This window comes from Lepisma saccharinum, chromosome 12 (assembly GCF_977018435.1).
Source record: "Lepisma saccharinum chromosome 12, izLepSacc3.1, whole genome shotgun sequence".
Taxonomy (NCBI): domain Eukaryota; kingdom Metazoa; phylum Arthropoda; class Insecta; order Zygentoma; family Lepismatidae; genus Lepisma; species Lepisma saccharinum.
In genome coordinates this window covers 64,104,697-64,119,183 of record NC_139240.1, presented here as the reverse complement: position 1 = coordinate 64,119,183, position 14,487 = coordinate 64,104,697, and the positions used below count along the sequence as shown (strand labels likewise).

The 14,487-nt window shown below is 38.4% G+C and overlaps 1 protein-coding gene across 1 annotated transcript in view; it reads right to left on the bottom strand.

Moving 5' to 3' along the window:
* Positions 1–14,487, bottom strand: part of LOC145996364 (serine protease inhibitor dipetalogastin-like) — a 30,572-nt gene that overhangs the window by 7,974 nt on the left and 8,111 nt on the right. The window contains exons 5-6 of the mRNA XM_083132795.1: positions 9,114–9,248; positions 1,937–2,101 (exon numbers count right to left, since the gene is read on the bottom strand). Coding sequence (XP_082988921.1) covers positions 1,937–2,101; positions 9,114–9,248 — 300 coding nt within the window. The remainder of the gene's footprint in view (positions 1–1,936; positions 2,102–9,113; positions 9,249–14,487) is intronic.

Sequence of the window (14,487 nt, the reverse complement as noted above, 5' to 3'; positions counted from 1 at the left end):
TGTAAAATGTTTATGGCTTCACTGTTGTTCCTATAAGATACATTTTGATTGCTAGCCATAGTTAATTTTACTGATTGTCCTTTCCCACAAATCATGAAACGTTGGACAGGCCTCTTGATTACAGTTACGCCTTCTATACTTGCAAGGGATACATCTCTTGAAGTTCTTATGTTCCTTACATTCTTGGGTTCTGTGGCTTTCTCCACATCTTTCACATGCTGGTTCCCTCTCGCAGTGCTTATTAACATGACCAAGGTCATGGCAGTTATAGCACCGCGGGATTGAAATAAAATCCTTGGTATTGTGTATCGAGAATGGAAGATAGATCTGCTGTTTGTTCTTAAACATGTTTCTAAAAGTCGGAGTTGTCTCAAGCACAATATGGCTAGCAACGCCATCCCTCCTACCAGTCCTAAAAGCAAACTTGACATTTTGTTTGAATTCCTCCAGCGAAGTTGATGTTTCAAAGTTGAGAGTATGAATGTTTTCGATTACTTCTTCATCCTGGTAGGACCTTGGCACGTCATAAATGATGACCCGAGGATTTCTTTTCTTAATAGGTTCTGATGTGATGCCTCTTGACACAAGTTGATTACGTGTTTTCAGTTTTGTAGCTTCTTCCTCGGTTGCCACATCTAGTATTAGAGTATTCCTATTCGATCTTACATTTCCAATCCGTATCTTTTCTTTAGCTGGATCGATATACTTGGTAACGATTTCTTGTATGTCTTTTGGAGATTTATCTTCAGATCTTAGGAAAAGTGTTGCTCTTTGCGTCTTTTTGTTTTGAGCTGGAATGTTCTTTGGAGTATGAGTACTCTGGACAACATCTGTATACAAGGGCTGGTTATTTATACCACTTGTGTTTTGCTTTGTTAGTGCTTCTCTAATAGTTCTTATCTCTCCCTGTAAGAACTTTTTGTCCTCTTTTATTTCCTTGTTCACAGCATTCAAGGTTTCAATCTCCACTCTGCTGTCCTCATAAATGGCCTCTAGTTTGGACAAAATAGTGGTAAACAAGGTCTTGCTAGATATTGTCAGCTTTTCTCTTGCGATACATAGTTGGAGTTCATTTATCATAAATCTAAAGGTGTTAAGTTGATAAGCAGAATCATGAGTGATTGGAATCTCTCGCTCTCTCTCTATCTCGTCTCCTAACACACCGGTTCTAAACGTTTGGTTAAGTTCGGTTCCGATTTCCTCATTCACCTCTCCCTGGTTCCTCTTCTTAGATTCAGGCCCATCAAGGCTCATCCTTCTCTTATTGGAATCCTGTTGATTCATCTTGACGATTACACAAAGACAGGTTATACAATATCAAACATACATTTAAGACTCTAAAAATATCGATTGAGCACATTTTAGCGACACACTTTAAAACCTCTCGGGAGAACACAAAATTCAACGAGGACAACACTTTAAAACTCCCGAGGGCGGCTACCCACCCCCTGGGGCGCCAAGCCCAGGTCCGCCCGGCCTCTGCTGCTCACCGTTGCTCTACCACAAGCAGGTTGATCCACTGATTGGCGGCAAGGATGCTTTAAATACGTAGATATTGGTTCACACCAATCAGTGGGGGCCGGTCACGGGGGTCGGGTTACTCGTACACTCGATGCTGCAACGACCTCTTGCACACCCCCCAAGATAATACAGCAATACCCACGAGAAAAAGCATAAACTTCACCAAAATCTATTCGGCAGAACTACAGTTCTCTATGACATTCGCGCGCTTATATGCAGAAGGCGCAGAAAAAGTGAGCATTTTATCAGCACTTTTAAGGCACTTTTTTGAAAGCATTTCCATAACCTTTTTTTCTCTTTCCCGACCATAATTTTGCACCTCAAAATCCTTTCCCTATTCATGACTAACGTTGCTCTCTCTTCTTAAACGTATAGTGGACTGAGAAACATGTGAAGACAATCTTTGATGACTTACCTGGATGTTTGTTGGAAGCACATCTAACATGCCAGACAGAGGGATAGGTAGCATTATTGGAAGCACACACTCGCCTGTTTTCTTGCATGGGAAGAAATCTAAGAATTGTGCAAGGGATCTGTGTGACATCAGGATCACACACTCCTTCATGCTCGACATGAGCATCTGGAAAACCAAGAAAGACTTTATTTCTAACATTTGAAGACAATACTGAGAATTGTGATGTTTAAAGTAATGTGAGAATCATATTGATGTGAGAAGTGTGTGAAAGCTAGCTACATTGTCCGATGCCAAATTTTAAATTAGCATTGCATTGATTGATAACTAGGAAGAGTTTTTAAATTACAGACTCATATATCATTATCTGGGCAGGGTTTCTATGTGATTAGAGTTGAACCTGAGTCATACGTATGCCAAGGTGAAGAGAAAATTATACGTATAACTGAGAATGACTTACAAATCAGATTGAAATAACATGTCGAATCATTATTAAAATACTGTAATTGTATCGTATTTTGAGGAACAAGATATACGTAATACAGGTTACTTCTGTCATAAAGTGGTAAATTAACGCATCAAAAAGTTTGATTCTTAAATACATTACATTTGCCACTTTATTATAATAGTGAACACTATGATACTGAAATAGTACGGTAGATACTGTAGCGTTACCCGGGAAGACCTATCCTAAGCATTAATAGCTCAATATTTTATACTTTATAAGATTATGAATTATTTAATAGATTCGCCTGAAGTGTTGCAATATTTTAAACTTAATGTTAAGCCAATAAATTTTAGGTGTTTGCTTCCTTTTTTATTGATAAATCGAGAAACAATATACATAAATCTTCAGTTGTTATCAGACTATGCACAAATTATAACAACCTTGTTCAAAAGGGAATTAAAGTAGATTTCGCGTTTCCTTTTATAACATATAGCTCAATAATAAAAATACATATATTGTCATTACCTAATCATTTAAATTCACAGTAAATTTGATTGAAGCTGTGTTTGTATTATATTATTTTTATCGATACTGTGTATTTAAAGTCATGCCTTATTTACTCTCATATGGATTTGATATTTGTACAAATTGTGTAATTAATCTTTGTGTTCATCGACTATTGTGCGATGTATAATATGTTTGTATCTGAAAGTATTTAGCAGTACTCTTTTGTGATTGTACTACATTGTGTTTGCATTTTGTTCTGTTACTTTGTGTTACTGCCATTTTTATCTCTTTATCTTTTTTTAATCTTTTGCTTTGTATTTTGCAATATTGTAATTCTGTAGTTTTGTTTTTGTAATTTTTAAAATGTATATTTAATCTTTATTATAAATGTTTTTAATATGATCCTTTGTAATTGGAACTATTGGTTCTGTTAAGGATCTTTTGCTAAATAAATAAATATCAAAACTCCCGAGAGCACTATAAAAGTGGTTAACAACCTGCCTCGGGAGGAAAAGCCAACGAGAACGCCAAGGGATCGAGATGGGGTCGGGAGAGCGGAGAATGGACTACAGGGCCGTCCAGAAGCCGTGGGACCCAAGCCGGGGCCTGTCCAGAGGCGAGACACCTCGGGGCAGCCAGCGGGACCAGCGTCCAGGCGATCCCGAGATAAGTACCTGCCCCTTTATGGTGCTAATCCTTTCGCCCCTAACTTCTCCCTTTTATTATCCTATTGGAGTGCTATAGCTTATTAAATAAAACTCAGTTAAATAGCTATTCAGTTTGTGTTACGTTACTTACTTGCTCTACCTCCGACTCGTCGCTCATTGGTACTCCGAAATACAGAGGGTGAAATCCGGTACGGCTAAGGGTTTAACGCCCCCAGTTGTGTCTCCGGGGACCAGCCCTGGGACAGAACTTTAGCTCGTAACGATAGCTTTATTGTTGTACTACCCATTTTTTTTTTTTTAAAAAAAATCGTCTAAATAGCATTTCTGTTACTAATGACTAGGGCTTGGAAGTTGAAGACCTATAAATTGCCAAAAAAGTCTTATAAAAAGACGTAAAAATATCAAAAAAAGGGCCTAAAAACGGAAAAAAGGACGTATATATGTGATCCAAATTAATTAATAACTTCAGTTTTAATTACATATTTAATTAATAAAAAATACAAAATTCTGGTGGTATGGAACACAGTGCGAAAAAACTATATGAATGAAATGCATCTTCTTTCAGTCACATTATATATTTTTTAGATTCACATAATTTGAAAAATCATATTTGAAGAATCATATTTGGCCTAACCACACTAGGGTTACAGAAATGGGACTTCGGATCCTATTTCAGTCGTCCAAAAAGGTTTTTCTCTCGTTTCAGGGATGGTTCAGATATATTTCTTTCTTTCTTTTTATATCTTTACTACAGAAAGGATGTTTAACAGGTGATGAACTGATGATGATTCGAATTGAGAATGGGCAGTAAAAACGTAGTCGAAAGAAGGTGAAGTTGCAAAAGAAAGCCGTTAAGACCTGAAATATGGCTAAGAAAGGACCAATAAGCCAAAAAACGCCGAAAGAGGCAAAAAAGGACAAATAAAACCCACCTTTTTCTGGCCTACAATGACCCAAAATGAACATATATTATGTTGGGCCTCGTCTTCGGGCACTAGGGGGGAAAAAGGATTTTTCCTCAACTTTTGAGCCCTACTAATGACTGTGCAAAGTGTGGAATAAGCCATGCCTAAATTGGCAGCTATTTCAGTTTTAGTATAATGCAAAATAGCATCCACTTCCTGTATAAATTGTACTTTCTGGTGAAGCGTGTAACTTTTCCTCTTTCTGTTGTCCATGGCCAACCAGTAGCAACTGAGAGCTATCACTTCTGTAACATTGTTGTAGGAGCTTGGTTACTTACAAATCATCTGTATTTTATGAAAATTAGTACGAATAATACCGAATTACGTATAAAAGCATTATGTACAAATAAGGTTCAATTAACACGTTTTTATATTATATTTTGCCGAGACGTACAGTGTTTACGTATAAAACAGAATTACGCAGAACTGAGTTCGTATAAAGCAGTCTCAACTGTATATATATCTTTCCTTTGTATGGATTCAAGTATAAATTATAAATGTCAGCCTGTTACAATGTTAGGAACGATACGCCTGCATTTCTTGTTACATATTTTGAGATATATACAGGGTGCATCATAAGTGATGGTCATAAATGAAGCCAGAGATACATCGCGTCAAACCCAGACGAAAGTTCCTCTTCCACTCTCCCGAGAGATGATCAGTATCGGAAAGTGTGGGAAAGTACAGCCCACACCTCTGTAGGACGAGTACTATGGCAGTTAGAAAGGCGTTTCCAAAGAAATCATAAAGGAATCTTATGCGTTCTACCAGAAACGCACCATGCGAGATCTATTGGACCTATGCGGAAGGGACTCCCCATAGGAAATGTGTTTCCCCGTAGAAATAATACGTGAAAGGGGTATCTGAGGAAGCAGGTGGGCGTCAATTAAATTATAATCAGATACTATTCACAATTACGGAAACACGATAGACAATACCGGGATAATTTTAGCATAGTTGCGTTGCCGGAGAGGCAATGGGCATAGCATCACCGACAGTAAATGCAAGCAAAATGCTGGTTAGCTGACGAATGTCATGGGAAAACATTGTGGTTGAATGTGACCTCACATGGGAAACAGTTTCAAGGAAGGTATAAAAAAATACCCTGAACACACTACTTCACCGGTAGGACACTGTACAAGAAGTTACAGAAAGTGCTCAAAATGACATCCGTTCATTTCCACACAACAGCAGCGCAACCGTCGGTGTAGTGAATTCCGCACTCTTTCCAATATCCCCGGTGTATTTCGTATTTGTGCACATGCATCAATCACACGTTCCTCTAACTCGGCAACATTATCGACAGGAGAGCTGTACACCATGCTCTACATGTCACTCCAAATACAAAAATCCAATGGATTTAAATCAGGTGACCGTGGTGGTCTCGTCTCGAGTTCAAAAGGGTGATCTCGTTCTCGGTCTCGTCTCGTGTACTAGGTGGCCGTCTCGGTCTCGTCTCGAAAACACGTCTCGAGGGGGGTGGTCTCGTTCCCGTCTCGTCTGCAAAGAGACAGTCCCGTTCTAGTGTCGTTCTAGGTACCGTGCCTACATCCTGCATTCACACCACAACACTACTGTGTCACAGTGCCCAAGTGGTAAAGTGTTCGGCTTACATTCAGTAGGTTGAGGGTTCAACTCCCGTGATCATCGGAAAACACAATTCATTTTACCACTGTAGGTATTGGTACTGTTTCTTTAATCTTACGTATTCTCCTTTTTGTACGGGTGTTTCTTCCGTCACAAAGGTGGGATGGAGTTTTTTCATAGGCCCTCGTCGACTCCCTTCACGCTCTTTCCATCTTTTACAAACTACCAACCACAGCTAAACACTGTTTTCCCATGACATTCGTCAGCCAGCGAGCATTTTGCTTGCATTTACTGTCAGTGTTGCTATGACCATTCCCGCTCCGGCAACGCAACCATGCTAAAATTATCCCGGTTTCGTCTATCGTGTTTCCGTAATTGTGAATTGTATCTGAATATCATGTAATTGACGCCCACCTGCTTCCTCACATAGTTAGTAAAATTTCAGAAAAATTAGATTGAAATTTGTCCTGCATCAGCAATGAACTGAGCTGCAGTGTCCCTATGATGAGACATTTAATTTGTGTCGCGCTAAAGGATATATACTGGGTGATTTTTTTAACCTGAATCATTTGAATATCTTGAAAAAAAATCATCCTACAAAAAAATGTTTCAAATAATAACTTGATAGTTTGGAGGGGGAAGTTTAGTGGTGCAACAAAAGAACACCCCCTCCCCCTCTTGTAGGTGGGGTGGGGGGCAACTTTGAAATTTCAAATAGAAACCCCTACTTTTTATTACAGATTCGGATTTTACGAAAAAAAATACATAAGTTTTGTCTGCAACATTTTTTTCGATTCGTGATAGATGGCGCTATAATCGACAAATTTTCATGAGCTGACATGAGGATCATGGGCCACAGCAGCTAACACATTAATTTCATTTTCTTCTCCAGTAACTGTTCTTCGACGGGTCCTTTGTTTAGGTTTAACACTTCCTTCAGTAGTAAATTGATTGACTGTACGTCGAAACGAAGCGAAAGAACGCACCCTGTCTGAAACACGCTGAGCATAAACAACGACAGCTTGACAGAAATTCCTTCCAGATTCTCCATACACGAGAACCATTTCAATTTTCTCTTCTACAGTTAATACGTCCATTGATATTAAAAAGTATCAACAACTTAGTCAAATTAATCGCTCGGACCATTCTTGTGATCTAAAAAGCAATGAAAAACAAACAATGATTTAACAGGAAAAGTCTAAAAAGGAACTGTTTCTTGACATTGTTTTATTTTTTAAATTTTTTTCTGTTGTAGCTTTCTTAAGCATCTTTCAAACAACAATAAAAAAAAAATTAAACAAATATCGAATCTAACTTAAATGTTGTAAATAGGCGAATTACCAGCTTAATGAAATCTCAAAGATTTGTCAAGAATTAGTACAAAGTTCATGCACGAGAATGTTTTATTTTTTGACTTTAAATGAATTGCGAAATGAAATACATTGGTTTTAAAGTGTAAACATTCAAGAAATGAAACTTTGTCGATTATAGCGCCATCTATCACGAATCGAAAAAAAATGTTTCAGACAAAACTTATGTATTTTTTTCCGTAAAATCCGAATCTGTAATAAAAAATAGGGGTTTCTATTTGAAATTTCAAAGTTGCCCCCTGCCCCACCTACAAGAGGGGGAGGGGGTGTTCTTTTGTTGCACCACTAAACTTCCCCCTCCAAACTATCAACTTTTTATTTGGAACATTTTTTTGTAGGATGATTTTTTTTCAAGATATTCAAATGATTCAGGTTAAAAAAATCACCCAGTATACTTACTGTTCAGGGACAGATGATATTCCACTTGATAATTGGAATGATGCAAGTATCGGCATCGGTATCGGTGGGTATCGGTGAGAGTATCGGTTCAAAGTGGTATCGGCTCAGCCCTAGATATGTGTATTACCTAACTCTACGGTTGTGGTAGAAGTTGCCATTGAAAGTTCGCTATTGAAATCCACTCATCGCCGTACAATTATGCAACACGCATAACTCCTTGCAGGGAAGCGACTATTTCAGGATCTAGGTGTCACATTTTTATTGCCCGTGACTGTACATATTTCGCATGTTTTTGGTACATAAAGATCCAAGCGTTAATACATCTGTCGTCGAAGAAGATATTTACAAATGACTGATGCAATGTTTAAAAGAATGCAGAAAACATATCAATATAAATGTTGAAACAATAAATTGAAAAAATATATATAGAAATAGGGAAGACAATATAAGTGAAATTCCATAACTATTCGCAATTCCATACAGAACTGACAATAAATATGTAGAAAGCCAAATGTTGAATCATAGGCGTGCGCGCAGACCCTCTGATTAGGGGGGGGGGGGCAAAATCCTTGATGAAAGTTCATTCGAGAAAGATTTAAACCTCATTTTATCTCACTGTTTTAGTTGTCATTTCATACACTGAAAAAAAATATCGGTGTTAAAACAACACAGACAGTGGTCCCAGGAATTCTACACCCCATTTTGGTGAACGTTTCACCTCAGTGGTGTTAAAAAGGTGTTGATTGTTTGTTACCATTTATCTGTGGTAAGGAAATGGACGTCTGGAAGGAAGGGGGGCAAGGCTGGCCACACCTTCCTTTTAGAAATCTAATGTCAACCTAAAAGTATATATTTCACACGTATAATTTGATTTCAGTCATAGTAATTTATATTAATGCGATAATTTAAAATTCAATTGGTGTTTTTTTTAAGGGGACAACACTGTTATTGGGGTAATATGCCTCATGGAATATTACCTTCCTTGTCCCTCCGTGGAAAAAAATTGCGGACGTCCATGATTAGGGGGGCACTTGCCACCCGCCTTGCCTCCCGTGCGCACGCCTATTATGTGAATAGTGTAACATCAAGAAGCAAATGAAAATTAGTCTTCAGTAACTTTCGTTGTGCTCATTATTAATACATAATTTCGCCCTAATACAGGAGAATGAAATATGATCATGAAATCTATGAAATTACTTTCCTCTACTGAAACTATCACCGTACAAAGAAACTTACCCCTTTCAGAATATTCCTGGAAAGCACACTTTAGCTCCTGCAAGCTTCTGTATGTAATATTGCCAGAAATGCACACGGGATGATAGTGGTCTGAGAGTGGGCAACCGCATCTGCCTTCGTAACTTACACATATGTCTGCAAAATAAATTAGGATCAGTTAACCTTGTGATCAGATGTAGGTTTCTTCCATATTCAATCACTTTACCTCCTGTGGAAAGATGCAGGACCCTGTGGCAGAGTGGTTAGCACATCGCGCTGCGAATCCAAGGGGCCCGGGTTCGAATCCCTCTCGGGCTTGGTTGTTTGTGAATGTCCATTCATCAATTTCATCACTCATCCCCATCTTCGCAAATTAGCCAAGAGGCACAAAACGCGAAGTAAAATAAACTTAATCGATCAATCAATCATATGGCAAGATGGATCGATCTTTCACTCCAGTTTGAAGTCCCTGCTTACCTTTACCAAATTTTTATTTTTGTTTGAGTATTCTGTATCTTCCTATGATTCGCATATTTTACTCTACCCCCGGTTCTCATAATTTCCATAGAGAAACCAGCAACGGTTTATGAGAAGAACTGATTGTCTTGAACAGCGGCGAGATTGGGAGGGACCAATTTTGCTCCCGCCATATTCTAAATCTTATCTACCAAGGAAAAGTGAACTGTCCTTGCCCCCAAGTTTTGGCATCTTGCTCCCCTAGATTTCAACCCAATCGCCGCCACTGGTCTTGAACTATCAACCAGGTGAGTCCTGGAAAGGTTTCCGTTCTTTCGACAGCTAGCGTCTAATCTTCAGGGCTGAAGAGAGCTAACTTCACTCTCATCCTCAGGGTAGAAGTGAGTGAGTTAACGGCACCAGGTCGATAGTCCGAGAGAACCTGTTCATTTTTCGTCGCCAGGAAATCTTCATGACTTATTTCAGCATTTCATAAGATTTTTAAAAATGTTTTGCCTTGTAATGAAAGGGTCCCGGGTCCCGTAGAAACATATTCCATCCACAGAGATTCGATTAAACTAGTGGTTTCCAAAGTGTGAGCCGCGGCGGCTGGCTTACAGGGTCGCCGCGAAATGTACCAATACTTTCACTGAAATGACACTTACTTGTTAGTCAATTGAGAACTAAAAGTGGTAAACGTTGTAAGTGCCAAAAGCGAAAGTGTTGGGAAATCGCATCGTTCAGCACATCAGCTCGTAAGAACGTCCACACTAGTGTCTCTTTACACACTCTTTGAACTACTTAGAGGGCTACCAGCCACAATTCACGTTTACTACATTATAAAGCATGGCACATTTCACAGTTTAACGTGGAAAACTGTGTTTGTATTATTGTGGCACTTACAGCGTTTGCCAATTTTAGTCTTGAATTATATGATTGTTCCAAGTATGTTCTTATTTAGTACTTTTACACATAAAATATTTCTGAATTTGAAATATCTGTTTATTTTTTTAACAAAAGGCAAGCAACCTAAGCATACTACATACAAGTGTTAGATAGGCTTACACTCTGACTTGGACGCCGCGAAAATATCTTGAAGCACTAAGGGTGCCGTGAAATGGGAGAGTTTGGGAAACACTGCTTTAAACTATAGATACAGTCCCGATTAGCCCTTTTTAGCATCAAATGAACTTAAAATTAAGTTTCATTCCAATAATAATGATGCTGATTTGTTTTATTTTACGTCGCATTTCTTCTTCTTTTGGCACATCGCGACGACTTGGATGAATGGTGAAGTGATATACGAAGAGACAATGACAAACACGTCTGAATGTCACACAATCAACTCTCATACTAGTGAGGAAATGGAAGGAGGCCAAGGAAATATAGAAGAAAGGTGAAGAAGACACAATGAACTGGAATGGGGGACTGAAGATAAATAAAGAATGGAAGAAGTTATTAGAAAGAGTGGAAAGGACAAGCGAGAAAGTGGAGAGAAGAAGGAAGAAGAATGAAGGAAAAAGAGCGTGAGATAAAGAGTCCAACCACATTCCAGATGAAAGAAAATGTTTAGCCTTTCAGGTGAAAGTACAGTTGACAAGGGTAAGCCAACTGATAGAATGTTCCGGAACAACTTTCTAATAGTCTGGAGGGGAGTAATGTTTGTGTATTTATATCGTCCTGTTTTGTACCTTGTTACATTTATACTTGGGGCAGAGTCTGAAGAAGACCTTGCTAGAATGTTGAAACGTTACGTTTAGTTTATGTTTTTAATAAAATAAATTTCTGCCTTGGTCAGCATATTGAGTTTTTCATATCATGAAACAAGGCTTAATGTTTTTACAATCAACTCCACACCTAGGCGCCAGTGCGTCATTAGTCTGCAAAAATGTTGCTCAGTTTGCGTCACGTGGAATAGAAGTTAACAGTCGAGTGCTTTAATCGAAGGCCACTCTTTACACCAATAACAATAACAACAACGCGATGTTTCAGAATATGAAACTCAGATTTCTTCTTCTACCGACAACTATTGAAAATAGTTAAACAACAATGAAGAAAAAATACGGGGAAAATTCATTACAAAGTCGAAAAGCAATGTTGTGGTCAGTAATTCGAGTGTATTCCTATACAACAGGGGCGTGCCGTGACCTTTCGTGATAGGCAAGCGATGGGTTAATTTTTCGTTTCGGTTAATTATAACAATTTCAAATATTATATAGGCCTACACACATCCCTATCTACAATAATGTGCATAATGGTGAAGTATCGGGCTCGAGTGTGTGAAGTGCATACATACCGTAAAATCAAATCTTCGCTGCAGGTTTATAAAGAAGAAAAAAGCCTCTCGATATAAACTTGTAAATTTCAAACATGAAGAAAATTATGATTTACTTGATATTTGAGGGCAACTGTAAATTAAATTACTTTCTCTTTTAACCCTGAAAATAATGAACATCCTATTAGCATAAAGTTTCGATCTTAAATAAACGGACGGGTTTCGGTTTCTTACTTGGCTAGAATTATGAATCATGACTTGTCTTCAGTTGGATGCAAGCGCAGATGTGATTCTGGGAACGTTCATGTCTTTGCACTGCATTATAAAAAATGCTCAAGTCACTGTAGCTAGTTCCTAAATTTGTATTAAACAAAACACATGGCCAACAAAATAATTTATTAAGATCATTGCTGCCACATAACCACATAATATTGTTGTACTGAGATGTTTTAAACTGACTAGTGAAAACTTTCCCATCTTTCTTAGTTGGTTTGGTTGTGCACAGTTCAGGACACGGTCGCTCGACTCACAATCACAAGTTCCAACTTTACACCATATGTTCTCGAACTGAATGGTTTTGAAAGAAGGTCCCTAATCAAGTCCTTACCTGCAGCACTGCAAATTGATGGCTCTTCTGGTATGTCAACCATGGCGGAAATTTTCAATGTACTTTTACACCAGGTACAAAAACAAGACACAAAGAACAGAAAAAAACAGCACAATATCACAGTAAAAAAAAACACTCAACAGCAGCACCCACGCTTCTAAATTAACCTTCCTTTTCACCCTAACCTGCAGTGTTACATACCGTTCATATTTCCGAGTAACCGACCACATGACGAATATGTTCAAGTACCGGCTGTGATTTCATTTCTTATACATAACATACGACTGGTGATCACTGGCTAACTTCATAATGTAATTTGTTGATTACTATAGAGTTTCAAACATGAAAATCGTACCGCGTTAGGTGGTGCTACGGATGCACAGAAAATTCTGGAAGTTAGCAACACTTGTGGCCAGTGTGGACAAATTCTTTCCAACACCCTTGCCAAAGACAGATGCGGTCTTGGTGTTGCTTGCCCTCGGCCTTTTCTCTTCGTAAACGGGGATGGACAGTGTCCATGCAAGAACTGCATAAGTCTCTCGAAAAGCGGGGAGAAAGGCGAGCAGTCCTCTTCTTCTAACGCGGTCAATCGTGGCGCATCGCCCAGCGTCGTCAAGGGTGTAGCCGGTTTATGTTTCAAGCCAAAAGAACAGAAAATAGAGGAAATGAAAATTCTGCAATGTAAATATCTTATAGTAAATAAATTCCATTCTAATGTGTATAGAGGCATTGAAAAACACGAACTTTAAATATCAAAAGTGTTTTAAAAAATAACGCAAGCGGCGCTTGCCCCGCCTTTCCTTACCGAACGCTTCTGCTACAAGGAGGATTATCTTTTGTTTCGTAGCTTTATCAAAGGTCAAAGCTAGTCAAGAGAGTGAGGAATAACATTCCAATCAGTTTTTCCTGCACACGCCACGGGATATTTAAAGCTCACGTTATTCTTTCTTTGTAATTTTTTCTCCTACACTAAGAAAAATACACACATTGTTCTGTTCCTCTAAGATGAAGGCCCGAAGAGAGACATCTGGTAGTGAATTGCGTAACTATCTTAAGAGCCTTGGAGTAGTAAACTACACGGTACAGCCACCTAGCGGTGAAATTCTGAACTTTGTCGAAATAATATTTTATCGCATTGCGATAGGAGGAAAGGTGTCTCGCTCTAGAGTTACGAACTTCTGGCGTCGTACCGCGCTGTGCTAACCACTCCGTCACGTAAGTCGGTTCTTGGAGAGCATTAAACCAGCATAAGTATAAAATTGATTGACTAAATAAGTATAAATGAAAGTATACCCATTGTCCAATAATGTAAAAATATAGAATTGTCCAGGTAATAGGTAACCTGTCAATCGTTAACATATTTTTTGAAGAATCAGTGCTGCATATACGCCAAAAATGGCGACGGGATTGAGCTAGGCGCCAAAGTAAAAATTTCAGTCGCACTTTGCGACTTCCAACCACCAATTTCGACCACTGTTACAATCCTTCTTACTAGAAAAGGTAAATATCAGGGTGCGAAATCATTGTAAGGCGGGGGGAATATATAAAAGTAAAAGTATATATATATATATATATATATATATATATATATATATATATATATATATATATATATATATATATCAGGTGGTTATAATTAAAGTGACGGTGTTCAGAGTGGTACAGCACGGGCTGTAATGAGAGTAGCAGTCTGAAACTTCGTAGATATGCTAATGAAGCAATGCGCTCGCGAATTATGAAAAAAAAATAGTTCCAATTCTCGCCACCAGGGTAAAAAATGGCGCTGTAAGCAGTCAAAACTTGGTATAGTTACAGGAAAAACACTATAAATCGCAGAAAACAATACTCTTTGTAATAAAATATCGCTACAATTTCACTATTCGAATTACATGAACATTACTAAAGGAAAAAGCAACAAGCGTCACCAACAACAACCAGGGAGCTCACACAATGGTTAGGCAATTTCACCGACTTTGACGTCAGAGTTATGGAAAATTCCACGTTTTGACTGCTTACAGCGCCGTTTTTTACCCTGGTGGCGAGAATTGGAACTATTT